General features: G+C 52.7%; 1 protein-coding gene across 8 annotated transcripts in view; it reads left to right on the top strand.

Moving 5' to 3' along the window:
• The window catches only part of CHGB (chromogranin B), a 72,598-nt gene extending 60,906 nt beyond the window's left edge, over window positions 1–11,692 (top strand). For 5 of the 8 annotated variants that reach the window (XM_040597370.1, XM_040597368.1, XM_040597367.1 and 2 more), the window contains exons 2-7: window positions 194–320; window positions 4,022–4,184; window positions 5,087–5,130; window positions 6,623–6,716; window positions 8,375–10,149; window positions 11,285–11,692. In XM_040597370.1, coding sequence (XP_040453304.1) covers window positions 4,130–4,184; window positions 5,087–5,130; window positions 6,623–6,716; window positions 8,375–10,149; window positions 11,285–11,368 — 2,052 coding nt within the window. In that variant the 5' untranslated portion in view covers window positions 194–320; window positions 4,022–4,129 and the 3' untranslated portion in view covers window positions 11,369–11,692. Of the gene's footprint in view, window positions 1–193; window positions 321–1,088; window positions 1,241–4,021; window positions 4,185–5,086; window positions 5,131–5,238; window positions 5,369–6,622; window positions 6,717–8,374; window positions 10,150–11,284 lie in introns of those variants that run through there. The other 3 variants (XM_040597375.1, XM_040597374.1, XM_040597372.1) reach the window with 3 other exon arrangements.
• Window positions 11,693–12,091: the final 399 nt, after the last annotated feature.

The following is a 12,091-nucleotide window of genomic DNA, read 5'->3' as shown; positions in this document are numbered from 1 at the left end:
TTTTGAGTCGGGGTCTGGGCTTGCCCGGTCAAGGCTGGCGATTGCCACAGAAGGATCTGCCCGAGGAGATGGGGCTTGCACAGGCAGCAGGGGAACGGCGCGCAGGAGCAGGAGGCTGAGGGAGCAGCGGGGGTGTTGCAGCGTTTATTTGCTTTTCTTGGTGCCCAGTTAACTGGGTTCTGTTATTTTGCAGAAACCCTAATCCGAGCCCGGGGTGAGCAGGGGTGTCTGGCCTTGCCTCCCGGAGTTCCTGTCTCCTGGAAGGAGCTGCCAGCGGAGCTGACCTTCCCGGCTTGCTTGGTGCACAGCTGCGGCTGCCGGTGAGTTTTCCTGGCGTGTGGTGTCCTTGTGTCCCGTGTGGTGTGTTGGAGGGCTGTACGGTTCTAGCAGCTGCTCGGCGTTGTTAACGCACAGCGTAACGGCCCAGAGCGATGTGCAGCTCCACCGGCCTCCGCGGGCAGGGCGGTTAGACGGGCACCTGCTCAGCGCCGAGAGCGAGCGGGAGCGCACAGACAGCTGGAGACGGGCCTCTGGGTGCTGCCGAAGGGAAGCGCAAGACGAGCCCGGGTGTTACAGCTGCTTGGCCCTGCGGGGGGCTGGGGGGGGCGCGGGGGGCTGCACGGGAGCCGGGGGCTGCGCTTTGCAGCCATCGCGGCCCGGCCGGGCCGGGGGGCTGCGCACCGAAAGGCTGCGGGACTTGTCCCGTCGGTGAGCGCTGCCCCCCGCTGCCCCCCCCGCCCGCCCCAGCTCTGCCTGCGGGGGAGATGCCGGGAGCGGCGATTTCCCCGGGCGGGGGGGGCGCCCCGTGCCCCTCGCCCCTCGCCCGCCGGGTACCACCGGCGCGGGGGCGCTGGGGGGGGCGCTGCTGTGAGCGCGGGGGCACAGCCCGCCGGAGAGGCGGCGGCACCGGGGGGCTGCGGCCGGGGGCTGCGCGGGGGGCGGCCCCACCTCCCCGGCAGGCGGCGGGGGGCGACGCGGTGGCTGCCGAGGGCGGGGAGCCGGGGGCGCCTGGCCCGGCCTGGCGGGGGGGGAGCGGGCGGGGGGCGGCGCCGCCCCCGGGGGCTCGCGGTGACGCAGCTCCCGGCGGGGCCCCCCGCCCGTCTCCTCCGCCCCCGCGCCCCCTTTAAGTAGCGGCGAGCCGAGCCGCCGCGCCGAGCCGAGCTGCGCCGGGCGGAGCGGAGCGGAGCGGGCATGGGGCCGCTGGCGCTGCTCGGCCTCCTGGGGGCCGCCGCCCTGGCAGGTGAGCGGGGGCGCGGGCCCGGGGGGGGCGGCGCGGAGCCCCCTCGGCGCCCGGCCCGGCCTCCCGCGAGGGGGAGGCGGGTGAGCAGCCCCGCGGGGCGGGGGTTCGGGGGGGGTTTGCCCGCCGGACCCCCGCTGCCGGAGGGTGACGCCACCGGCGGGGGTATGACGTCATGCCCAGCCCGCCCTGCGTCACCGCGGGGTCGCCCCTGCGGGCGGGGGGGGCAGCCGGGCCGGGGGCGCCGCTCGGAGCGGTCCCCGCTGCCACCGGGCTGGGCGGCCGCTGCCCCCGTGTCCCCCGGCGGTCCCTGCCCGCGGCGCGGCCGGGCGGGCGCGGAGCTGCCCCGGGGACCGGCAAGTGGCAGCTCCGCACCCTTAACTAACGGGGGGGATGGGGGGGTGGCGTGCGGCATTAAATATGAAAACCACGCTGTGAGATGGAGGTGAAGCACACCAGGATGAGGTGATGGCTTGGCTCCGTAGCTTTTCCTGCTGCTGCAGCGTTTCCTGGAGGACCCGGTGCCGTTCTGGGTGAGCGGTTGGGCGCTGGGTGCGGTAGCGGAGCTCTCCGCATGGAACCGCTCCCGGGACTCGTACGGAAACTCCGCGGTGCCGTTGGGAACCGTCAGGTGCCTGAGGGGAGAGCGGGAGATGGGGGGAAAGACCCCAGCCCGGAGGCGCTCACCAGGCTTATCCCAGAGACCCCATGGGGATTTCTTACCAAACACTTGTACCTGTTCGTGCCGTCAGACGGGTCAGGTATCTCTATACGTCCCTTTTGGCTATCTTCCTGCCGCGTGTCAGCCAGAATCAATGAACTGAGGAGTTTGTTTGGGGCAGGGAATCAGTGCAACATTAACTTCAAGAACTTTCTAGTGCTCCTTCTGCAAATCAATATGCCAGAGTTTCTGTGATCTTTCCTGGGAAGGGTTTTTGCTGACATTTTGATGAGCAGTGGCACTGCACTGAGTCATCGGCATTAATGAAACAAAGCCGTGTGGGGATTTTGTCAGGGACGCACCAAAAGATCTGTCCCAATCTTGGAGATGCAAGCAAAAGCCGTGTGAGTTTGTCCTGTGTTTCTCATCCTTTTTCGTGATCTTCCATCAGTTCTCAGAATTTCTGCAGAATCAGTCTGATCCTAACTGCCTGGGCAGATTTGGCTCGGGAGGGGGAAGCAGACCCAGGGCTTTGCTTTACTTCATGGGGCTGAGGGCTGGATTTTCTGCACGGGTGGGGGAAGGATTTCCACCTTGGTGTGTGCTCTGACTTCATCTCTGCTGTGAAACCCTGCAGTTGTACCGTCTGCCGCGTCCCCACATGCCCAGTGGGTGGGTGCCCTGCTGCCCGGTGCCGGGTGATGGCTTTAGCCCTCCTGAGCACACGTGGAGGGGAAGGCAGAGGTGCTGGCCTGCCACCTCCAGCTGGCCGGTGGCCCCGAGGGAGCTCTTGCCAGCTGGCACAGGCTAGCGCTGCCAGCACCCGTGTGAAGTGGGGCACGCTGGCTCCCCACGGCCTCCCTGTCTCGGCTCTGGCAGAGCAGCTGCCTCAACGTATTATTTCAGGCTGTGGGATAGACTGGGTACTCGTTTTGTGCCTCCGAGCAGGTTAATGCGACATACGTCCAATACCATTTGCTGCTTCTGACATTGTTATGATAGGCTAATGCTTACTCTTTTGTGCACGTCAGCTTTCCTCGTTAACCAAGTGCTTGCTTGGTCATTAATCTATCTGTAAATCTTCTTAGAGAGGTGGGAGCTGTTTCATGACAGGGCAAAGGCAGGGAGCACAACCTGACTTTATATTTCTGCACCACTGACATACCGCTCGAGGCAGCCTGAAGTTGGCATCTCTAATAGCAAAAGAATGTTCAGAAGTTTGTTCTGTGCTTTATCACATCAGCTGGGTGTAACTCACAGGAGATGTGTTGTGGCAGCATCACTGAAAGGACAAAAGCAGATGTTTGCCCTTGTGCGTGTCGTGATTTCTCACGGGCTGGAGGAGAGGAGCCTCATCAGGAAGAGGCAATGAAGCGGGTCATCCCCTCCGCTTACCTCTGAGCGCGGACTGTGAGCAGCTCCTGCCGCAAGAGCAGCAGCTCCAGCCCCTGTGGGGTTGGGAGAACTTTTTTAATAGAAGGGACTTCGCTGCCAGTCTCCTGCCCCCACGTGTACGCACATCCTCATCCTCCATGCTCAGATGGAGGATGCAGTCAGGTTAGACTGCAGCGGCGTCAGCACTGTGCAGCGTGGTGATTATTTGCATACTAGGTTAGTAAATAAAGCGTCCTAAAGCCTGGCTCAGTCAGCGCTGAGCGCGAGATGGGGGAGCGGTTGGCTCTATGTAGCACCATCTCCCACACGCACCACCTGGCGTTCTGGGGAAGCGGTGGGGTAGGGGTGTAGCGCTATTTTAGGGGAATCCCTTCTGTGCTACCCTCGTGTGGGTTCCCTTCGCTGATCGCAGTTGTATACGCACAGAGGAGACGGGGGCTGGAGAAGCACATCCCTACATACGTGTTTGGGGGAGCAAAGCTAGAGGATAGCAGAAATACCAGAATAGTTACTGCATCACGTTCAGCTATTACACACAGTCAGTGCTCGAGGGGGTGGCTGCTTCCCCTGAAGACACAGAGAAGGGTTTTACCGCTTTCAGTAGCGTGAGGCCACCCGCTCCTGGCTGCTTTGCAGGAACCTTCCTTGGGGCACCATTAAGTTTTCCTGACGCTGTCAGGTAAACTGACGCCCTTCTCTGTAATCTGCTTTGTGTTCGTCTGTTACAGATCCCTCCCTGTCCCAGGCAAGCCGTACTGCAGAGGGGGTGATAGGTCTAAGGGGATTTAAGACTGTCCTGACTTGCGCAAGAGCTTCAGAGCTGCACCTCAAGCTGTATGTTTGCGTGCGGTGATTATATACCGTGCGGTCAGTCTGTGAAGCCACGACACGGTAAGCCTTGCTTCTCGCGCTCGTGTGTGGCTGGCAGACTTGCTTCGCTTCACTTCTGCAGTTCTCAAGGTGGATGAGAATTGACACAGTTTATGAATAATGCACAGCAGCCAAGCTTATTAACCAGCTGGAGACATACTGCAGCAGCGATGGCAAAACAAAGCAGCACGGGGGGCTCATGTGCAACAGTTTCTTTCCAAAAGCAAATGCCTTTGGCCAGGTACAGTACGACTGGTGCAAGGAGGGGTTAATTACCCTGTGCGTCCTCAGCATGGAGAGAGACGGGTTGTGCTGCTTCATTCCGGAGCAGTGTTTTCCACCGGGATTTGATTTTTTTTTGCTTATTTCTTGGGGTGATAATGGACCACTCGGTGAATGGAAGTTTTCCTGTCCCTTCTGGCTCTGTCCTTCCCTCCAGGAGCCGCCTCCTATCCAAGTAAAGCAGTTTCTCCAGCAGAATTGGGACAGTAGTTGCTTTAAAGCCTTGAAGAATGGTCTCCTGCTGGGGAGGTGGTGGTGGAGCCCCTGGAGCCCCTTGCAGAAGCCAAAAGGTTCTTGGGGTACATGCAAGCCTAGCTTGTTTCCAGTGGGTTTTTTACCACCAAACAGGTGCAACTAAATGAAGACCTGACTTGCAGGTCTTGGAATTTAAGTGTTGCTTTCTGGGTTTTGGTGTGTATTCTTGTTGTGCTAGAAATGTCAACATGCCTCTTCTCGTGCTAGGCTGTAACTTCACGTTGCTTTTCCATCCTGAATTAGAGAAGTTGTAATGCAAAATGTGTCTGGTTTACTGACCTGCCAACCCAAACCCCAAGCCATCTCATCAAACCAATTTGACTGTGGCCTCCTGTCAGTGATGCTTGTTGCTAGGATGAGTCTGTAGTAATCTGTTTTTCTTCTAGGTGTCAGCGCAGTTCCAGTGGAAAAAGACCATACTGAAGAAGTGGTGAGTAGCTGTATGTCAAAGCAAATGTCAGAAAGTATCTGTCACATGCTTTGCATGTTTTGTTTTTAAACTCTCAGGGCAATCCTTTTTTTTTTTCCCGTAAGGTAGACTCTTAAGAGATCACTGGTGATGTGGAACTCAGAGTCCCTTTAGCTGTCAGAGATACCTGCGTGCACTTCGGTGCATTTGATGAAAACAGAAGCTGGCTTCTTGTGTCAGTGTGGTACTTCTGAAACTCGTATGTTGTACAGCTGCCTGAAAAATGATCTGAAATATTATTTGATAGTACGTGTTACTGGATGTTAACAAGTGAGATGGCAACTTTGAAGAAAGATGAAATGTCTGGAGTTACCAGCTATGTAATGTTCTTTCTAATGCCATCCTCCCATCTGCTTTGGAAAGTGTCTTAACCTGTTTGATTAAATAAATGCCATTAGCTGCTCTCAGCGCCTGTAACCAGACACCAGACCCCCACCACTGGCTGATAATATGATCATTTAGATTAGTAAACACCTGGTAATAACTGAACACAGTTAAAAGACATTCAGCTATATAAAAGTTTTATTGTCTTCTCTCATCCAGCCACCCAGATTGTCAGCTTGAGACTCTCATACCCCTGACGATCTAAGCCACGGGTCCTCAAACTTTTTAACCAGGGGGCCGGCGCGGATGCAGTGGCAGGGACTCATCTGCGGCTGCTTGGTTTCCCCCCTCAACCCCCGGCAGGGGGGCAGGGGGGGTCTGTAAATACGGGGGGCTGGATTGAGGACCTTGGGGGGCTGTACCCTGCCTGCGGGCCATAGTTTGAGGACCCCTGATATAAGCAAGTGCTTAGATCAACCAACAACTTCCAGCACTTGAAAATCACTTGTACAGAAGAGCCACTTCGGTAGCGCTTAGGATTAGAGGTGGTTGTGTGATTTTTCCTAAATCTGTCCATTTCCTCCACTTCCAGAAGGCTATCCAGTTGAATATCAAGCGCTAAAAGAGGCAGGGTTTGCAGCACATGGGCACAAAAAAACAGGGAGCATGTCACTTACAGGGGATATAAAGGCTTTTTGGTTTATTGTTAATCCAGGCAATACTTCCAAACACTTTTTGCAGCATCCTCATTTGGACAGATCCTACAGGATGATCCTCCTCTTTTGAACGTGTGCTGTGTTCATTATTTTTTGTAGGGTGGCGATATCTCATGTTGTTTGACTCTCCTTTTTCCTGAACAGGGTACTTAATATTTTAAAATGTACAAAAGGAGCCCGTTACCTATGCAAACAAAAGGGGAGATAAAAAGAGCTAATGACTGTCCTTTTACTGGTATGGGAGTGAGGAGCAATGCACTTGTTGCCCAAATGTACGGGAAATTGGAGCTGGGGATTACACTAAACTCATAAATACTCGCCTGAACTCTAATCCGAAACTAGTTTTCCTCACTAACTGGGTCAAAAGTAGGATTTTCAGTTTTGCCATGAGAATTTTTTCTCGTTTCTTTTAGGTAACGCGGTGCATAGTGGAAGTTCTGTCCAACGCTCTATCCAAGACAAATGCACCACCAATTAATCCTGAATGTAAAGAAATCCTGAAGAAGAGTAAGTACAACGTTACCCAAAATTGTGAAAAGAATTTGGTAGATGGATGGTCTTGTGTTGGAGCTAGTGAACTGTTATTTCAGCCTGTGTGAAACCGGTGCCTCCAAACTTCAGTGTCAGAATTCCCATGTCCTTCTGTTTCGTTTGTCTTGCTCAAAAAGCAAACAGCCTGACCCGGTAACTGGCAGGGATGCAGGCTACACCTGCGTCTCTCTGCTGCAGCCACCTGCAGAGCCCCGGGAGGCTGGGCAAGCTCTGCAGGTAGCCTGAGAGGTCAGCAAACGCGACCGGGCTCGGACCACGTGCCAAATGCATCCCAGAGGGTAGGAACTGGCTTCAAATAACCACCACTTAAATCAACAAGGCTCCCGAACCTGGTGGCAGCTGAGTCCACGCTCAGCTTGGGAGTCTTTTGCTCAGCCCAGAAAGGATTTAGGTTTGTGGTACTGATTCCGGAGGTCTGGAGAGGTGTGCCAAAAGCTCCCTGCGGGAGCGCTCATTTCAGGTGAGCTCATTCCTGCAGCGTGGCTGCCTTGATGTCGAGCTGTAAGGCGGTCGGCATGCTCGGTAGCAGTCAGCAGTGAAGTGTGGTTAAGTTTGATGCTGTGCCAAACCGCGGAATGCACATCTTTCTCTTCTGCCAGGGAACAATAAAAAGGCTCTTGAACTTGCTGCCAGTGAGAAGCAATAACGAAACCCATCTGTCTCCTGCTGTGTATTAGCCACGCTGCGATCATCAGAGGAGGGTGGGAATATGTGTATTTGTATCTAACGCAGCCCCAAATTTCTAGGGGATGCTGAACGCCATCGGGCACCAAGCTTTGTTTGTGGTTGTTAATTTCAGGGGAAAAAAAATGTGTATTTGCCATATATTGGAAAACAAAACCACACCTACTGGAAAGAGAGGGTAAGGACCGTATTTTTGCCATTAGACACATCTCCTCCAAGAATTATCAGATGATGAGCAGCTTTTCAGAAACGCTGAGCTATTTTTAAATCTGTGCAGCTACTTTCAGGATTTGTGATCTATTTCTGATGTTACTCAGGTACAAATGCAGCAGAAACTCCTTCATGTGTTTTACCATTGTGGTCAGTCAGACTTGCATTTAGCATTCTAGGAATAGTGGAAGGAACGTGATTTGATTAAACACACTGATTACAAAGTAACAGGTTTCTTTCTTTTCTTTTTTTTTCCAGTCAATTTAGAATTTTAAAATTTGTTAAAAGCTCCACATACCTTTGAGTAGCTTGAAATAGATGGTTGTCTTTTTTGTGGATAAGCATATGTGATGGATAAGACTTGGCATTCAAAGAACTGAACACAACTCCAGATCCCATTGATTTTTCATGGGAATGAGAGTTAATTTAAGTCAATACTAAAAATGTGATCACAAACAAAGAAAAAAAACGAAGAGGAAAAATTACTGTCAAAATTTCAGTGGAACTTTTAAAATGCCTGATTTAATGAAAATTACTTAATGCTTTTCCAGGCAAACGCACAAAGTATTAGGAAATCACTCATTTTAAAATCAGAATTAAAAAACAATAATTCTGTCCAAATCTTCTTGCTACTTTGGGAAGCCAGTTATCTATTTAAACTGAAATAACGTGTCAGTGCAGAGTTGGATTACTTCATTATGCTGCTCTTGTTATTGTAGGTGGTAGAAATGACAGAGAGAGGAGCGAAAACAAACAGCTTGAAGTGAGGCATTTGAAAGACCCAGGAGAGATTGAAAATCATCGTCCTGGGAGTATGGAGAAAGAACAGAGTCAGGCAGAAGAGGAATCTAAAAAGTACATGAAAGGAAGCGACGAGGAGAGACTTGCTCACGAGGAAGGTAGAAGCAAGGAAGAGGAGGATGGACACCACACGCCTATTCAAGAAGAGAGACTTCATACGGAAGAAAAGAAACACTATCAGGAAATCAGAAGAGAGGAGGAGAAGAGCTACCACAGCGAAGAGGAAAGCAAGGAGAGCAAGCGTCATGACGAAGAGGTAGAGCGTGCTGTTCTCAGCAAGAAGTCCCGCTCTGGAGGCACAAGCACAGAGGAGTCCCCTGATGGGAACAATCCACGTCCCGTGGGCCGCTGGCACTCGGAGGAGGGAATGCAGAGCCCTTACAAAAGAATTCGTGAAGGTGAAGAGGGAGAAGCAGAGGAAGAAAGAAGTGAAAAACACCACCATGAGTCTATGGAGCGTGATTTCTCCCATCAGCAAGAGCACGAAGAATCTGATGACAGCGAAGAAACAGTGGAGGAAAAGCAACCCTACAAACCCAAACGTTATCATGGGAAGCATCGAATGGGTGACACCTCTGAAGAGAAGAGGGGCCATGGTGGTGAAAAAGAAGTAGCAGCTGAGGAATCGGACACAGAGGCGGCCCATCTCTGGGACAGAAGGAACCGCCATCAGAAACATCGTGAAGAGTCTGAGCAGCAGCGTGAGGAGAAGAGCGGTTATCACGGGAGGCATGGGGCTGAAGAGGTGCAGGCGAAGAGGCGTGCAGAGCAGGGAAGCGAGGAGTACAGAGAAAGGTGGCAGCAGAGTGACGAGAGCAGTGAGGAAGAAAACAAGAGGCATCGCCACAGTGAAGAAAGTAATGAGAAATGGCACGAGGAGAGGAGACGCCATGATGGATCGCGTGAGGTGAGGAGGCACCGGTCTGAGGGAAGGACGTATCTTCGAGGGGAAAGCGAGGAAGAGCTGGACGGGTATCTCGGTGGTGGCAGCAAGGAGAAGCAGCATCGTGCTGGAGGGAGATACCGCTTGTGGGACAGTGAAGGTGCAGGGTCACAGAACACGTACGCTCAAGAACGCAGTGGGCAGGCCAGAAGACAGTACAGCACTGAGGACAGTGTAGAGCAGCAGCGCTACCCTGGCAACAGTGAGGAGGAGGAGGAGGTGGAGGAAGTAGGAAAGAAGCATCACAGCAGTGATCAGATGGAAAATGAGGAGAATATGGAGGAAAGAAGATATGCAGAGAGGGAGGAGTACAGAAGCCATCTCCCTGGGGAGAATGAGAAGAGAAGTACAGCATCCCACAGCCCTTTCTACCTGTGGTGGAAAAGCCAACCCTTTGAGAAGCAGGACAGTGCAGGGGAGCAGCTTCTGGAGGGCAAAGAGGAGGGCAGGCCCACCCTGAACGAGGAGAGTCTTTTCCCTGAATATAATGACTACAACTGGTGGGAGAAAAAGCAAATCCTAAGCGCTCTGAAGCACGGACGCACCGAGAAGAGGAACCTTGGCAAAATGAACAAATACGATATCAAAAGGCAATACAACAAGATGGATCAACTCGCACAACTTCTGAATTACAGGAAGAAATCGGCTGAATTCCCAGAGCTGTACAATTCGGGAGAAGACATGAAAAAACGTCACATAATCAGGAATGACAGAAGAAGTCTGAGCCAGAGGCCTCTGACAGAGGAGGAGGTATGTAGAGGAGGAGGTATGTGTACGGGGGTTTCCCTGACAAGCCAGGGGAAGCTGACTTCACGTGCACCCTTCCCAAGGCAGCTAGCGAACTGTGCGTGGAAAACCACAAGATTAAGTCGCATTGAGAGCCAGATCTGCAGTGACTTCAAAATCTGCTTTCTTTGAATGAATACAGTGAAACTACCCCAGGGCACAGTTTGCAAAATAAAGACAGTGTGCCTCCTTGTTAGCTTCTGTCTGCAGGACAGGAAGAAAAAGATTTTCTTCCTCTTTGGGCCTCACCTCTTCCCTTCTAGGGTCTTACAGACTAATAAAACAGAGATGCCCATTGCAGCAGGAGCAGAGAGGTAATTAGCAAGCACCACTTCATCTGTCAGGTTGTTTAAAACATACAGCTAGAAAATAGGTTGGACATTTAGAGTGAAATTCAGCTGTCCACCGACTTCCTGGTGCAGCTGCAGGGCAGAACATGGCTTGCCCCCGTAAGCCCAGTTCGTCCCATAGTTCCCGTGTGTGTGAGCCCCTTTCTTGGGCTTCCTGGGCTGCTTTGGTGTCCTGGAGAACCTGTCACCTGGACGCTCCTTACATACGTCACTGTAGCCATCGCACACAGCTGGGCTGGGTGGGAGCAGTGGCGGTTTAATATCCATTTACAAAGGTTAAATGGTGTTAGAAATCACCATCATAAACAAGAACTGGTCACATCATTCTTTATTTCCCCCCCAGCACCTCTTAAGGGGGAGGCGTTCCTCTGGTTGCTCGCTGTGTGCAAGCCTGAGCCCCCGTGCCGTGCCCGTAAGGCTGCAGCCTCCCGAGGGACCGTCACCGAGGCAGGGGGCAGCTGTCCTAGCAGGAGGTTGCTGCTAGATAATGGTGCTTTACAGCCAAGAGGGAGCCGTAACTGGGGCCAGCTTGGAACGAGTGTTTCGATACTTTCCCCAGCCCCAGTTTGGCTAAAGGCAGGAAACTGCACAAATCTCGGAGCACGTGCTGCGCTGCCCATACCCCTCGCCCCCGGGGCCAGTGAGCAGCTGGAGTGGCTGCCTCAGAAATGGTCCTTGGCTCTCATTTTCATAGAACAAAACGTTTGCCAACGCTATTTGCCGTGTAAAACACTCCTATGTTTTCACAGGAAAAAGAACTGGAAAACCTGGCTGCAATGGATTTGGAGCTGCAGAAAATAGCGGAGAAGTTTAATGACCACAGGAGAGGCTGACGATGCTCTGCGTGGCGTTTCAAAGCTAGGTGTAGCCGTACTCGCAGTACCTGTATTGTGTGGTAAATTCACTGCCACTGGATTGTTGTTTGCCCCTAAAACCAGGAAATACTATTTACTGTCCACTATAGTGTAGTGATTTATACAGCTGAAAATGTCTTTCATTTGCCGTTATGCTATTGAGATCTGAATAGCATGAATTTTAGTATTATAACCTTTCATGCAAGGCAGGTATTTTTAATATGCTTGTGAAAATAATTGTGGTAGTGTTCTTCAGAAATATATTTGTCTGAGTTTGAAATAATAAAACCCGTTGATCTTGGACCAAACTTTCTCCTTGCTTATTTGCCTTACCAGTTATTCCAGAGTAAGCTGTACCGGATGGCTAGGCGGTGCGCAGTGTGTCCACTTTTCACCGGTATTTTTTAGAAGTTACAAGAAGCCTTCTATTTGCCAGTGAGCAAGAGCACAAGAGGTAAGAAGGAGCACCGATTCATTTGCTCCAGAAACATCCTGCGAGTTAGTAAGTTCTGGAAGTTGGTGGTTAAAGCAGCAGAGGCTGCAACACCAAATGGACACCGTTAACTTGGAAAGCACGCGGCACTGCAGACCACCGTCTGGCACGGTGGATTGGTTCTGCCGTGCGCTCGGACTAGGCAGCCCCACGGAGTGAACCCCCCACCGCACGGGCTTTGCCTCCCGCAGGCAAGCAGGCGGTGGCGA

Source organism: Falco naumanni, chromosome 6 (genome assembly GCF_017639655.2).
Source record: "Falco naumanni isolate bFalNau1 chromosome 6, bFalNau1.pat, whole genome shotgun sequence".
Taxonomy (NCBI): Eukaryota; Metazoa; Chordata; class Aves; order Falconiformes; family Falconidae; genus Falco; species Falco naumanni.
This window is presented reverse-complemented; position numbering and strand designations above follow the sequence as displayed.